Source organism: Centroberyx gerrardi, chromosome 24 (genome assembly GCF_048128805.1).
Source record: "Centroberyx gerrardi isolate f3 chromosome 24, fCenGer3.hap1.cur.20231027, whole genome shotgun sequence".
Taxonomy (NCBI): domain Eukaryota; kingdom Metazoa; phylum Chordata; class Actinopteri; order Beryciformes; family Berycidae; genus Centroberyx; species Centroberyx gerrardi.
This window is the reverse complement of record NC_136020.1, coordinates 20,147,918-20,164,182: the sequence shown is the minus strand read 5'-3', so window position 1 is coordinate 20,164,182 and position 16,265 is coordinate 20,147,918. Positions and strand designations below refer to the sequence as shown.

Here is a 16,265-nt window from a genome sequence, read left to right as displayed (position 1 = left end):
GATTGAACATAGCTAATGAAAATTCTGTACAAGGAAAAGGGCAAGAGGAAATTATTTGGTAAAGGACATGAACTCCGGTTGTGTTCAGTAAAGCAGATATGATGCATATTGTACGAATAACCTTGTTCTGTATTAATCTAAAAGTGAACCTGCAGCGCAAAGAAACCTCTTGCTGCATGATGAAAACATAACATGCTTGTAATTAAGACTTTCTAATACTTTTAAAACCTTAAATTTAGATAGATCTTATAGAAGACTTTTCCAGACGTTTTTAAGGACCCGCAGACACACTGTCATGCTGCGTTCATGCGCTCCAAGACGTTTAAACAGCGTTGCGTTTGCGTGCTATTGTCCGAAAATCAAACCTGGAAGACAAACAACAATAATAAACATCAATAAACCTTATTTGTATGGCACTTCTAAAAATAGAGTTTACAAAGTGCTTTACAGAAAACAAGAGAAACAACTCAAAAAAGACGGACAGCAATACAGAAGACAGACACTAATAGAAAAGCATGAGGCAAGAACACAAGATTTAAAACAAATAATGAGAAGTGATTTGAAGGAAACACTGACTCTAGCCTCATTTCCTAAACAAACATAAACCGTTACTACCTTTTAGTTTCTGCAGCGTTTTTATAAAAATAAAAACGAACAGAACTCAGTAATCAGTGACAGAGAGCAGGAGGAGCTGCTGTCTGCTGGCTGCAGAGGAGAAGAAGAAACTGAAGGAAGAGTATTTGAGTATTTTCCAGCGCCTGTTACCTGGAAACCAGTGTGTCTGTTCAGCAGCAACAAGGGCGAACACCACACACACACACACACACACACACACACACACACACACACACACACCTCTGACACCTGAAAACATCCAGGCTGATTGTAGGAGCCTGACCGACAGACATCCAGCCGACACACACACACATGCACACACACACACAGACACAACACACACACGGTAATGCATGTACTTTCTGTCTCAGACACACACACACACACTCTTTTTGCACACAGACACATGTGCACGCACACACATTTGTACATGCACACATTTGCACACACGTACACATTTGTGCACACACACACTTTTGTACACACTCATACACATACACACATATACATTTGCGCACAGACATTTTCACAGACACACACACACAAGGATGTCTCTCTCTCACAGGCACACACATATATGCAGGAACTCTCTCTCAAACACACACACACACACACACACACACACACACTGTATATCCAGCAGAGGTGTAAATGAAGTTATATAATGTGTACCATGTGTATTCAGATACAGTGTTGTGGTGTTTCCTCACTGTGTTTCCTCTGCTCTCTCCTTCCCTCACCCACATTTCCTCTCCTGTCACTCTTAAAGTGACAATCCATGACATTTTCACATTAATAAATGTCTGTTTGGCTACTCTATCTCTGATTGATATAAGTGATCTAACCTATATCCAGTTTATAAAGCTTTTCCATTGTCTGTTCTAAACTGGGAAAAATCCTCTGCCGCACAGGAAGTGATGCGTTCTCTGTTTCCGGTTTGTTTGGAATCAACAGAAGAAGAAGAACTGGGTAGTTAGCATGAGCAGTGATAGCCACCATGAATCCAAGCTCCGCCCACACTGTTTGATTGACAGGTGATCTGTGGGAAGAGCAGTGCAGAAACACCACAGTGAGGCTGAGGGACAGAGATGGAGGAAAAAAGACAGAATCAGCTGTCAATCAACCAGCTGTTGCTAGCTAGAGTAAAGTTCACGTGTTCTACCTAAATTTGACAATTATTATAAACAATAAAAATTCATTTTTAAATTTTGAGCGCAGCACTAATTTGCCTCCAGGCTGCTGCTTTCTGTTTAGATCGTGGTCACTCTGGTTTGTGAAGTCCTAAAGCTCCGGCTGATCCGCCATGTTTATTGTTTACAAGAGTCACAGCAGAAGCCCCGCCTCTCTGTTGATCCAATTGGACAGTAGCGGAAGAAACTGACACAGGATGCCTTTCTGCTCTGAGTCGAACGTTTTTTCAACTTGCGGCGCTCCAGGCGCTTTTCCAAAAACGCACCAAGCAAGACAACAGCAGCAAAACACTTGACTCACATTGAAAACAACTAGAGGAGGCCGTCCTGCTGCTGAAACACCCTGAGTCATCAGGTCTTCAGCTGGTTTTTGGTTCTGTAAAGAACGTTCAGAGGGAGGATTTTTATAGAGCCAGAGAAGGAGGAGGAGCGTGTGTGTGGTGTTGCTGATGATATGTGTGTGTTCAGAGAGAGAAAGTAAGGAGGCTGAGGAAAGAGAGAATGTGTGTGTGTGTGTGTGTGTGTGTGTGTGTGTGTGTGTGTGTGTGTGTGTGTGTGTGTGTTGTATTACTGCAGAGAAAAAACTCCCAGTAGCCCTTCCACCCTCCACTGCTCTGCCACTGTCTGCAGCTCCGTCTCTTTACACCTCTCCACCTCCGTCTCCACCTCCCTCTCCACCTCCGTCTCCACCTCCCTCTCCACCTCCCTCTCCACCTCCGTCTCCACCTCCTTCTCCACCTCCGTCTCCACCTCCCTCTCCACCTCCCTCTCCACCTCCCTCCCCACCTCCCTCTCCACCTCCGTCTCCACCTCCGTCTCCACCTCTGTGTGTGACAGCAGGCAGAACGCTCAGCTCTCCACATCAGCCTCGGTGACGGACCGCTTGACATTTGTGCGGACCCCCCCTAACCCCCCCCAACCCCCCTGGTCCCCTGGAGGACTGCCCTTTCATGAGGGGGGGGGGGGGGGGGGGGAGGTGGGAGGAGGGGTTGGGCAGCGTTCGCCACTCCAGCGACTCACATCTGCACCGTGAACTGTGCCTGAATACTAAAACCAGTCTGGCAGCGTCACCTCCTGACCCCCCGCAGCCCCCGCCCCCCCCCCCCGGCCGCCGGCTCACACCGAGCGCCGGAAAACTGCTGGAGGCTTCCTTCATCTTCTGGGCCTCTGTTTGTGTTTAGTTTATTTGCGAAGCGATAACACACACACACAGCAAAGAAACTATAAAATACACGGCGATGAAATCAAATGATAAGAAACATACAGAAAGAAGAGAACATTTTCTAATTTGTTGCAGGTGAGATAAGGAAGAGGAATCCAGCGGGCTTACAGAAACGTCTCCTCATTACCTGTGGGCTTAGAAGTAAGAGCGTCTTCTCCCTTTATTTCAACAGAACAGGGCTTTTATTTTTGGCTCTTTTGTGGCTCTAAACATCAATAACTGTCTGGTAACAGAGCAATTGTGGCCAAATACTAGATCTGTTTTCGTAACTCAGAAGCAGTCATTCTTAAAGGTGCTACATATAGCACTTTAACATCAATAAATCATCACTTCATTCAATTTTAGACATTAGTGTGATTACCGTAAACAAACCAGACTATCATGGAGGAGACTGTCAGCCTCTGTCAGCCTCTACTCTGCATCCTCCATAGTTTCTCCACCTGGTGGATCTGGAGGGAAATCTGCTGGATCGCTTTACGGCACGAAACAGGAAGAGGTTCTGTTCTTCCAGAGCAAACGGAGCTAAAGCTGAAAGAGTTTCTGGCAGCAGATGGTGGAAGGAGGGAAAGGAAGATGGAGAAATCACTTCCAACATGTTTGATCGTCTTCAGTAAAGAGAAAGAGAAAACAAACACACACACAGAGAGACACCAGGGAGGGGGAGGAGCAAGTAGCAACATCCTCTTTACGACAGGAATCAACGGGTTTTATGGGAAATGTGGTCTCAATTTTGAGTAAACACTAGCACTAACAATACCACTAGCTGAGTGAGATAGAGGCGACCGATCGTCTCGACCATCATCTCATTTGTTTATGGTAATTATACAAACCCAGCAACTATTTCATAGATGGCAATATGCAGGAGGCAAAGTAAAAATTCATATTAAAACAGCTTTGGAAAGTGTTTTGAATTGGCGTCAGAAAGATATTTAGGTCTAGAGTTTGTAATCTAAACCGGAGCCTGATGGGACCCAGGCTGAGGGTTCAGTCCTGAGTTCACACTGATCTTTAAAAGTGGGCTTAAGTAAGTCTAATGCATTTGTACCTTCAATTTAATACAGCAATAGTTTTGGTAAAAACAGCTGCGAGTAAGCTTGTAGTTTTACTCTACATACTCTAGTTTTACTGTAGTTATACTGGTGTGTGCAGTAAAATTTTGGTTCTAGTCGGGCTCAGGCTCACAGTACGCACTTTATCCAGACATGTACATGTTATATTGTATGTACTTTATCTTGATATGTGCGTGTCATCTGAGGATTGTTGACAACAAAGCACTGAAACTCTGAAACTGTCCTATTATTGCACAGAATGCATTTTATTTTAAGTGGTGATTCTACTTTCACCTTGTGATATGAGTGTTTGCCAAAGTTTTGTCTGCTGAAACTATTTTTAAGCTGCAAAACAAAAACAAATTGCCTCAATGAGGACATGAACATTTTTCTAATCTAATTTAATCTAATCTGATTCCAGCTCTATTTAGATCACAGATTCACAGAACGATGCAGGACGGACGTCATCGCACCTTTCATTTTGCCGTTATGTTTAAATGGGTTTTCAACAGTGCAGACTGTCATATCAATATCTATTCAACGTCTAAAAAAAAAAAAAACACAAAATCTATTCGCTTTTGTAACAATTTTAATCTTTAAAGAAACAAAACAACATAATTTTACTAAAGCAAATAGATTTTGTTAGGTAGATGTGGTGATTTCTTGATCAAATAAGAATACCATTGTGTATGATTACATGGTGTGATCATTACTAATGATTATGTTGTTTTGTTTCTTTAAGGATTAAAATTGTTACTAAAGCTAATAGATTTTTGTGTTATTCCTCCACAGCAGCACCTTTAAACGATCTCTTGTTAAATACCAGTAGAAAAAAAAACACACCAAGCACCGAGCTAATCTTCTTCTTCTTCACTCTGTCTTCTTCTGTATCTTCTGGTTCTGCCGGCTGATCCTTCCTGTCTCTGTAGGTGTTCATGACTGAGGAGCCTCCTCTGAGCCGGAGGAGTGAGGCTGCATCTCAAGCAGACAATCCCCCCCCCCCGACGGCAGGTGGTCCGCATGCCTGCCCATACAAATGATGGATGGAGGAGAAAAATGGCTTGTAGTTCTAGTCCAGGAGCCTTGGGAGAAACTAGAGTTGTAGCTCCCTCTATGGGCAGAAGATGGGCGCTGCGCTTTGAAGAGCTGAAGAGTAAACCTGTTGTATGATGATGATGATGACAGAGGGACGATGATGATCTTTTAAACAAGATGACACTAATTTGGGGGTGGCAGGGTTTGCCTAGTGGTTAGAGGAGCTGGGTTCAAATCTCTAGTGTCAGCAGTGAAGCTGACCTCTGACCTCTGACCTCTGACCTCCCTGTGGAGGGCGGGGGGCAAAGAGAAGAGAGAATTTCCCTACTGGGATCAATAAAGTTTCACATTATTATTGAAGAAACAAAAGCTCTCCAGCCAGGTAGTAAACATTTTGGTACTTTTTCCTAGTGTCTCATTTTACATGTAGCCTTTGTCTTTATTTTCTTATATCAGAGGTGTGACCAAGTCAAACTCGATTCCCAAGTCACTCTCAAGTCTTGAGGCACAAGTCTCAAGTCAAGTCCCAAGTCTAAATGTAGATTACCAAGTCAAGTCCAAGTCATTAATGTCAAGTCTCAAGTCTAAATGTAGAACAGCAAGTCAAGTCAGAACAAATCAAGAGTCCAGTATCAATTTAATATCTTAAAGAAAACTAAATATCTAGGACTTTTCAATGCAATATGGTTTTAATAGGATAAAAACTTGGTAAGAGCATCATGAGTTTGATTTCTATAATCAATTTCAACTTCAATAAATTCAATCATTCCATACAAATTCATAAAAACAGAATTTAAATTCAGTCGTCTGCTGGAACAAATCTCATCACTTTCAATCTAAGTCATTTACACAAACACAAGATCTCAAGTCAAGACTTTAGAAACCTTTTCAAGTCATCAAAGTACAAGTCAAAGTCAAGTCCCAAGTCACCAGAACCCAAGTCAAGTCAAGTCTCAAGTCTTCTCTTCATGCATCAAGTCAAGTCTCAAGCTATTCAAATTGTGACTCGAGTCCCCACCTCTGTCTTATATATATGATATTGATATTACTCTATTTTTTGTAACCCATGTTGTAGTTTTTTTCACTGTGAAGCACTTTGTAACTTGAAAAGTGCTATATAAATAAAGTTTATTTTTATATTATTATTAGTCAACACAAATCTTTGAGGAAATGCAGACCAACACGTGACAGGAATGTCTTCCCTTAATCTGAACGATCTAATGAACGAAACGAGAGTGAAAGAGAGGAGTGGAGGAGAGAGCTTTCAGATGTTTTCAGGTTCCCCCGTCGGACTCGTTAGACGCTGAATCGGGACAGCTGGGTCCCGCGGCCGGGTGGGGGAATCGATGCAGGCATGACCACCCGCCTCGCAAAAAACCACTGACTGGGTGCTTATCGGTGCGTGTGTGTGTGTGTGTGTGTGTGTGACGGTGTGCCAATGTTCACTTTTCAGCCTGTGAGCGTGAGAGAATGTCATTGCTTGCGGCTCAGTGACCCAGAAACACTGTGACTGTTCCACTTGCATTCCCATGACTGGCAGATTGGGTAGATCAGTGCCTGAATTGGACCAAAAAAGGTGCCAGTACCCTAATTCAGCAGTTGCATGACATGAGCAACGCATGTGTCTTGGACATATTTATATTTATACGCATATCTTGGTAATATATCCCACTTCAAATGTATTTTTGTATGCATTTCATTACATACAAATATAATATTGCATATATGCTACAATAAAACCAACTGAAAATGAAACAAGACTGCAGTCAGTTTTAGCTGCAAAACAACTAGTCCTAACCTACCTTGCCATTTTTAAAAAAATCAACAAATGTGCTGGGTTAGTGCTGTAATAATATCAGAGAAAGATTACATCAGAGAAAGATTACATACTTACAAGCATACAGAAGACTGATGCAAATAGACAGAGGCCAATATTGTCTTTATATAACTGACGGACAGAGCTGCCTGTGCTTTTTGGAGGTAGTGGCAACAAAGCAATATTGACCTTTTGTTGTTGACAGTCATGATATAAGAAAACTAGCATTATGTAACTTTTTACGTACATTTATTCCTCCTTGGCACAATAACATAGCTTTTATTTGTGCTTGCACATCCTCTATTTTCTTTTCTCTCTCTATCGGCACCTGACCAGTAGTGTTGATTGGACATATTGGCGTTTGATTACCATGAATTTCTTCATGTGGACAGAAAATAGAAGTGCCGGTACACAATAAGAAGTAAGGGTACTCATGTGGACAAAAATCAGGAGTACCGGCCCATTTCAGGCACTGGGGTAGATCATACATGCAGATCTCTATTTTACCATTTATTGCTGCTGTCAGATGAAAACTCTGCTTTTATGAATTCAGACAAACAGCCCTATTTTCAGATTGACAACCATGACTTTTTGATTTGGTTTTGAAAGTGTTTCATGGGAAGCAGGTAAACCTTCAAGTAAAAACAGTAAAAAAACAAACAAACAGGAGTCCCAAGGTTTTCTTCCAACACGGCAGCAACGCGTTTGAATAAATGAACGGTTTCATTTCCGAAACAAAACTTCGAAATTCATCAGTCGATATTTCGAAACACACAGATGATTCCATTCTCAAAAACAGAGCTATTTTGTAAACAGGATCTCTTATTTTGGAACAAAGCTCTTCAAATAATGACAGATGCTTTCAGTGAAAACGTGGAACATAAAAGAAACCGCCTATCTGTGCATCATATATTTCCCCTCTCTCTTACATAATTCGCTTTATCGTTACTGAACACAGACGGTGCGTTCATCCCACAAAGATGTTTCCCACATTCGCTTTTCCTCGTAAATTGGATGCTTCTGGTAGGCAAGATATAAATTTCGGGGAACTGACGCGGCATCAGATAGCTGAGGATGAGAAGACGAAGCCACATCAAACGGAGGAAATGTGAAACGCAACACAAAGTGTATCAGCGGTGAATTTCTGTGAATCTGATCAAATTAGATGAAGCAAACAAGCCTTCTGCGAACTGTAAATGTCATTTCCGTGAACTCTATATATTGTCTCTGTGCTTAAATTAGACCGTTTCCTGCAGCAGAGCAAATAAAGGCAAATTGTACTCTAATGTGAGTTGTTGATCTTCACTATCCGGGCTACTCAGTCTTTGGAAAACTCAAGACCATGGAGCAGTGTCGTCTTTTAAATCTCCTCTTAAAATGCATTTTTACAGACAGTCTTGGCTTTTTACCTGTTTTATTTCTGCTGTGTTTGGCTGTTTTACTTTTCATTAGCCCTGTTTTTAGTTCATGTCTGACATTTTCTGGTATCGTTTGTTCTTACAAATCGACCTCACTGGCGACAAGACGTGAACAAAATAAAATACATTGTGGTTTGGAGGGGAGATGGAAATCAGAAATCAGTCAGAAATAATGAACAAGCTTTGAATAAATCAGAAGAAAACCCCTTTTTTCCAATGTGTGTCTAATCTACTCTACAAAAGCAAACAGCATTAGCTACTTTTTCTGTGTTTTTTAAGTATTACCATTATAGAAATTCAGATTTTCCTCTATTTCTGTATATTTTTGATTAAAGATGTTTAATGGAGACGCAGTTCCAATTTGATTTTGTCTGAGTGTTTGTACGACTTGAACACTCACTGTAAGTGGCTTCAGATAAAGGCGTCATCTAAAGATCTAAACTGAAAATCTGAGTTGGGCTCCAGGTCTTCCTACCTGAGCCAGCATGTCCCGGCGGTCGGCGTCCTTGTAGAGCGGCAGGTACTTGTGCAGGACGCGCAGGGCGTGCTGCTTGAAGATGGCCGTGGTGTAGACGGTGCACTCCACCGCCGACACCGGTTTGGTGAAGACGCCGTACACAAAGATCACCCCTTCCTCTGAGGTCGTACCTGGAGGACAGAAGACAAGAGAACAGGATCGGAAACGGACTTCTATGCTGTGAGAAAAATAGTCCGAATCATGAAGTAAACTAAAAGTATAAACGGTAAAGTGAGTAGTGGCTCAGCGGTCGAAGGCGTGAACCGTGTAAACGAATCCGGTCCAGAATGTTTGTCGCATTCCTCTCCCAATCTTTCCTGTCTCTCTCTACTTACAACTGTCTAAGAAAGGCAAAAATGCCCAAAAAATAAAAAAAGTAAAGTAATAAAAGTAGTATATAGTCTCTTTTCGATACAGTATAGGGAGCCGAAGCCTTCCCGTGGCTGACTAGCGGCTAACGTGTTTTTCAAAACCAGTTTGTCTTCTGCGACTAAACAAAGCAACAAATGGTGTTGAGATTCACCTCTTGACTCATTGCATCGCATAATCTTTTAGCACGTTTCTGTTATTTTAGAAACTCACAGATAAGACTGTGTCTTATAGGAATGGAACGATATATCGAAATTCAATATACAAGCTCTCCATCCAAATTATATTATTGTGACTTTGTAGTGCCATTTTTAAATTGTTGTTTACATTCTAGCGAGCCAGTGGCATCGCTAGAAAGATTTGCGTCTCAGAAATAAACAGAATTCTGCACAGTCAGACTTTGTTGTCACTGAACTTTTATTTATTACATCGTATCGAATCGTATCGTGAGAATAATGGAAGTGGTCACTGTTAGCTGCAGTTGCTTCAACTAACAAACACATGACTAAATATTGCTGCCTCGTTTTTGTTTATGCACTGTATTATGTAATGTATTCTTGTTGTACCTATTGTTTGATGCTGATATTTGACCCTGTCTTGGCTAGGTCTCACTTGTAAAAGAAGTTTTAATCTCAATGTGACTTCCTAGTTAAATAAAGGTTATATATATATGAGCAGATCGTCCCGTCTCTACTGTCTTACCGAGCAGCACTGGTTTCTCCTTCTGCCAGTGGCCCTTCTGGAAGGCAGTGACCGCCTGCTCCTTGATCAGCTCCCCATCGATGTACGGACCCCAAGTCTCAAAAACCTCCAGGAACCTGAACGGGTTCACGATCTTGGAACCTGAGATCAGAGGGAGATAGAGAGAGAGAGAGAGAGAGAGAGAGAGAGAGAGAGAGATAGATAGAAATGTATGGAAGAGGAGGGAGAAAGTGCAAGTAAGACATCAACATGGAAGATAGAACTTAGCCTGCAATGTGTGCAGTTCAAAGGGGAATTAAGTAATCTATGGCCTTTACTGACCTCTACTGGCGACCAGTAGGAATTACAACAACACTGATAAAACTGTTCTCCTTGATACAAACAATAAAGTCACGTTTTCACAATAGAGACAAGTAAGCTAGCTGATTAGAGCAGAGATCCAATAGAAACTGGAATAATAAAACTGCTTTTCATTTGCTTGTCTTGGCTTGAGAACGAGGCTTTTAAGATGAGATGTTGTGTCCTCCATTGTTGTGTATTAGTATTGATCAGTAATTGTAATTGTTGAGTCATTGGTATTGATCAACAACCCTATCAACCCTCTGTCAGATATATTACGGTCATTTTATGCAGTAAAATCCACACTTATTGCCCCGTTAAAAGTCCCATATTATTCAGTTTTCAATGATTTTGTTTTCAAATCTGCTCCGGCTCAGGATAAGAATAGTGTTTTTCATGATGTTCTGTATATTGCCATCTTTTGTAAGTGTGTGAGCGGCCCACAGTGCGGCTCTGTGTTCAGCTTATGTCGGCTGGTGTTCGGTGTCCTACTTGATTTCAGCTGGGCGGCCAGGACGGCCTGGGGAGAGAGGGACAGCAGGCAGACGATGTCGCTCACAGAGCAGTTGGCCTGTTTGGAAAAGTCCTTCCCCAGCTTCAGGGCGTCGTGCCTGAGAGAGAGAGAGAGAGAGAGAGAGAGAGAGAGAGAGAGAGAGAGAGAGAGAGAGAGAGAGAGTCACACTTCAGCTTCATCTCATCTTTAAGCATATAAAATCTCTGCAAGGTTTGACTACAGTAAGAGCTGAAGGAAACGGATACAGCTGTCGATCTATCGCAAAAAATAAAGTCAGATTTTCAGGAATTAAGAAAACAACGATTCATTTCTAATGCATGTCCATGCTTGTGAAAGTCACATCTTAATTTAAGTAAGAAATTGAAGTGTTTCATTACAAAACACTATATACCCACTTTAGAAAAATTACCTTATGTTCATTAGTTAAAGTATGACTGATTATGCAAGTTTAAAAAGTACAATTTTGTGGAGAAAAAGGCACAAAAATACACTGAATGTATAATATTAAAATATTAGTTATATCTTCCTGATGTTGAGTTGCAGCCCGTTTCCCACAATCCACATCTGAATTGTCTCAAAGTTTAAAAATCCTCCTGTAACTCGTCTGCTTCTCTTTATCTCCATCTCCGCCTTTGTGATCGGTATAGATTTAATAATGGAAATCAATAAGGGGATGATGGCTTTTACCTGGATTCACCTCATCAGTGGACTTCATGAAAAAGAGTGAGTGTCCCTAACGTTTAGTAGATTCATGGTTCATGTGTAAACCAGCTCAGGACACAAGCTGGTTCCTCACCTGGTCTTGAGCGGGATGGAGAAGGGCAGGCTCTGGAAGACGGCCTGTCTGAACAGAGGCTTGCTGCTCTGGATCATCAGGTGGAGACTCACTGACTGGGCGCCCGCACTCTCCCCAAATATTGTCACCTGACGAGAAAACACACACGGGGGGGGGGGGGGGGGGCTTGGTGTTAAAGGTTACTGTCTGAAAACTGAACTTCGATACCCAGAAATCCTGTGCAGTGAGGTCAGGTCAGTCACCAGCCAAAGGAAACCAAAGAGACGAGAGAGGAGAGGATCTAACGTTGGTGAGTCCAGCTCTCTCTGCTGCTGGTTAGGAGACAGTTTGTGTTTCACTCTCAAGTTTTGATTCGTCACTTCTTGTCGGCGGAGAAGTGACCATACCTGACACCAGAATTTAATTTGGGCAAACAGGGCGAACCTACGGGTCTCAGTTAGGAAGGATGGGACGCTCTTCTCGGGTGTATTTTTTACATAAAAATCTTGCTAAGTGCAGCTTTAACCCTGAATCAAAATTCTGTCTATAAGTCAGTTTTGGCTGGTAGGTGTGTAGTAGTAGTATTTTTTTTAAAACTGCTTTGGCAGCGAAGCATTACAGCTGCTGGTGAAATCATGAATCCACTCCACCAGTTAATAAATAAAGTTAGTTTCATGCCTCAAGTCTCAGGAATGACTATTTATTCACAAGTTTGCATCTTTCTCTAACAGCCATGAGAGAAGTATGGAACAAAATGTAACTGTATTTGAATTATGCGTGGTTGGACGTAAATGTTATATAATCAGCCTGGTAGTTTCAGCCAAGCAATCTGATTGGTCAAAGACTGACTGGATAGCTGAGCTTTATTGGTTGCTATGTCAACGTTGCTGTATAGTTAATAGTCTGCTATGTGTTATTTCCATCGAGGACCACATTGGAAATAAGTGTTTTGTGTAATATATGTGCCGTCCTCTGGGTTCTATGTAACATCCCAAGTCCTTTAACATGCTTGATTTTTTTTTTTTTACACATAAAAAATTAAATCAATCAATCAATGCTTGTGTGAACCAGGGAGCTAGTGAGTAATCTTTCCTATTTAATCCCGTTTTTTATTCTTACGTATGCGCGCTTCTGTGAAGAAAAGTTTGCAGACAGTGCATGTGTTGGTAACTGCTGTATAAAAGCCATAATATACCTGCAGGTTTTATTATCAAAGTGAAAAAGTGGAGTCGCTCCTGCCTGGAAATGTCAAGGTCAGTCAAGAAACACGCTGAGCAAATGGCACAGTAACCATGTTGAGATTTCTCTTTGAAGTTAATTCAATACAGCACTTCAAAAGGGCCTGGGACTGTGTAATGCTGTAGCTAATTAGCCTAGGTGTGTGTGTGTGTGTGTGTGTGTGTGTGTGTGCTTGCCTTGCTGGGGTCACCTCCAAACATTGCGATGTTGCGTTGGACCCAGAGCAGCGCCGCCTGCTGGTCCAGGATCCCATAATTCCCCGTGGCTGAGGTTTGGGGTTTTTTGCCCGACACGAGGAAACCAAACGCACCTGAAACCATAAATTGATTCACATGATCGGCGAGGCGTAATGGACACGGCAGGACAGTCATTTCCCCCCGAGCTGCAAATTACCGTTCACGTATCACTGGCCCTGCTTTCAGTCTTGGAGGAAAGTAATTACCAGCAGAGTCAGTCATTTAAAATAATGAAATGCTCACATTATCCCCCTGTCTCTCTTTCACACACACACACACACACACACACACACACACACACACACACACACACACACTCTACAATACACACACCACCATATTAACTAATTGACTAATGACTTCCATGAGATCCCTGCTTGTTGCCTTTACCAAGCCAACTCTAATGCAACAGTTCATCCTTCCTGTACTCCTGCACACACAGCTTAAAAAGATGAATAAACAAGGACTAAATTCTAGTGTGTCACAGTTTTTTTTTTTTTTTTTACAATTGGTTACAAGCATTTCTCAATACTGAGTTCACTTTTTCAAAACTCTTCACACAGTTGGCACAACAGGACTCTATGCAGACCAAACTGAATGATTTTTCATTGATTTTATACTAAACCCTACTAACCCTAATGACCATAATTTTCGAAATTCTTGAATTCATTTCTCACTCAAACTCAACCACCAGCAAAACTCCTTGTCTCTACAGCCCATTTTCTTATTCAGACATTCAAACATTTCCATTTCCCATCTTCTTTGCTGAAATTATGTCATATTGTATCTAATTTAATGCTAAAGTGATCATATGTAGTGAGATGATACATTATTTGCCATCAAAAATTTTTGTGATTTGGGCAGTTCTCGTTGACCAAAATGTTAAATAATTTAAGTTTATTATTAATGAGTGCTGGAACTCTTTTTGTAAGCACTTATTTTTGTATGTTATATTTGGACACTTTATACTGTTTGGGTCCACTGTTGTTACACCCTTATAAGTACATTAAGTATTACGGAAATTCTTTACCAAAGTATTGAGTACTTAGCTAGAATAGTGTTTTCAAAAGGTAAATACACAAGTTAATAGACTGGAATAAAGTCATTGTAAAGTAATATTACTGTGCAATTAGAGTACTTTTTTCTAAGAGTCAATATACAGATTAATGCAGTGTAATTGTAACGTTAACATTACTATGTACTTATACTTACTTATACTTTTTTATTGGCTAATACACAGGTTAATTGCTTTTGGAATAAGGCCATTGTAAAGTAGTATTAGTGTGTAATTACAATCCTTTTCCATGGGTTAATACATTGTTATTACACTGGTATAGGGCCACTGTAAAGTAATATATTACCAAATGTTCTTACCCAGCCGGTACTCCAGGTTTACGACGACAGTGTGTGTGAAGTTACTGATGAAGCGTCCGTCGTACAGCGGCTTGGAGGCGGAGCCGGCGATGAAATCCCCGCCGTGGATCCAGACCATGACGGGCAGCGGCCTCTTCAGCGGGGAGCTGAGGTTCACATCCAGAGGCACGAAGATGTTCAGGTACAGACAGTCCTCACTCACCTGTTGGGGACGGTGAGAGCACACATAAGACAAAAAAAACCCATTTTCATTCAGTTTTCTTTCATCCAAAATCAACAGTTCATTCAGTTTTAGTGTTTAGTTCAGAGATGACAAACCTAAATCAGGGCAACGTTCCTCTCTTCCTCATGAATCACATCTCTAGTTCTCCTTCGCTCTTATTTCTCATATCTCTCTGCCTTCACTTACATGTTCATTCAGGGTCACAGGAACATTTTGTTACAGATCTGTTTTTGCAGATTGTACTTCTAATCATACAAACAATTCTCGGAGGCAGAAATAATCTCATTGGTTGAGTTATCATAGTTTTTATGGCTAAGTAACATCAGACTGAAGCTCAGTGAAAAAGGCAAGAGGTAAGAGGAGGAAGCTAATACTATTAAGTCTAGCGCTCTGCTGCTAGCTGAAAATAATGCAATTTATCTAGGTTAGCTAGTTAGCTAGCTGCTGACCTTCCAACATCATGAATGCCATGTTCATGAAGGAATGAAAAAAAAAAGTCATTGCCATTTATATTTTTTATTTATATTTTGACCTGAGTTCCATCTTTGCCATTCGAATTAACCAATTAGCTAACTTAGCTAACACGATGAAAAACTGTTTCTTTGGCTCCGCCCACTGAGGTTTAACTCAACCAATAAGATCTCTGCCTCGAGAGCAGCTCTGCCTTTGAGAAATGTTTACGTAACTGAAACTGGAATCTGCTCTATTTCCAGGACACATGACCTCCGTACTATTGGTCTCCTTTAATGTTGGTGATGTAGGAAGTGAAGTTTATTCTACTGTAGCACTCGTAAGTCGCTCTGTGTGACAAATACCAATGCAAAAATGCAAAGTAGATGCTAAAGCAGATTATATCATGATAAAATGGGAGATAATTGAAAAGTTGCAACATTGTAACATACAGTATATCCTTCCTTACCATTCTGGGGCATTCGTCTGAAATCGGCCCGCTGCAGCCCTGCATGCACGCCGCCCGGGGGAAGGAGGCGTCATGAACCCCGGGCCACGGACTCACGGGTCGGGGGGGCTTCCAGCGGTACGCCCCGACAGGCGGGTCGGCGTACGGGATCCCATAGAAGATATGGGCCTTATCCACTGTAATCCCCTTGATCACGCCATCCTTGGTTAGCACCACAGGACCGGGGTCCGGGATCCCATCCGCACCCTGACTGACTGGCTGGCCCTTGGTTCCCCCTGCGGCAGAGAGCACCTCTGGGTGCCCCTGCTGCTGGAGGGACTTTACCTCAAAGTCTCTGTTGATGATGAAGGGCTCGTCTCTCACCAGCAGCCCGGGGGAGATACTTCTCAGGAAGCTGACAAGGTCGATGTCATCATCATTTTTCGTCGCCTCCCCAGAGGCCGGCGCTAAACTCAGTGTGCACAGCAGCAGAAAACAGTGCCAGCTCTCCATATTGAGACAGAAAACACTTCTCTTTCCCCAGACCCCGCCGCTCAGATCATCCTTCGACTTGAATTGTGTCCCAGCTGAGATGGAAAACCTGCTCCCCCCCGAGCCTGAAGCCAAAAGCTTCAGCCACAGACTGTGCGTACTTGTGACTCTAATTTGGCCAGTTGGGTGCTGAGATTCATCAGACAAAAGCCTCTCTGTCTGCGGCCTGTGGGCTGAGACCC

General features: G+C 42.0%; 1 protein-coding gene across 1 annotated transcript in view; it reads right to left on the bottom strand.

Annotated features, from left to right (window-relative positions):
* Positions 1–16,044, bottom strand: part of LOC139927770 (crystal protein) — a 17,967-nt gene extending 1,923 nt beyond the window's left edge. The window contains exons 1-7 of the mRNA XM_071920048.2: positions 15,553–16,044; positions 14,411–14,612; positions 12,977–13,110; positions 11,583–11,710; positions 10,765–10,883; positions 9,934–10,074; positions 8,821–8,993 (exon numbers count right to left, since the gene is read on the bottom strand). Of these exons, the coding sequence (XP_071776149.2) occupies positions 8,821–8,993; positions 9,934–10,074; positions 10,765–10,883; positions 11,583–11,710; positions 12,977–13,110; positions 14,411–14,612; positions 15,553–16,044 (1,389 nt within the window). The remainder of the gene's footprint in view (positions 1–8,820; positions 8,994–9,933; positions 10,075–10,764; positions 10,884–11,582; positions 11,711–12,976; positions 13,111–14,410; positions 14,613–15,552) is intronic.
* Between the last annotated feature and the right edge of the window lie 221 nt (positions 16,045–16,265).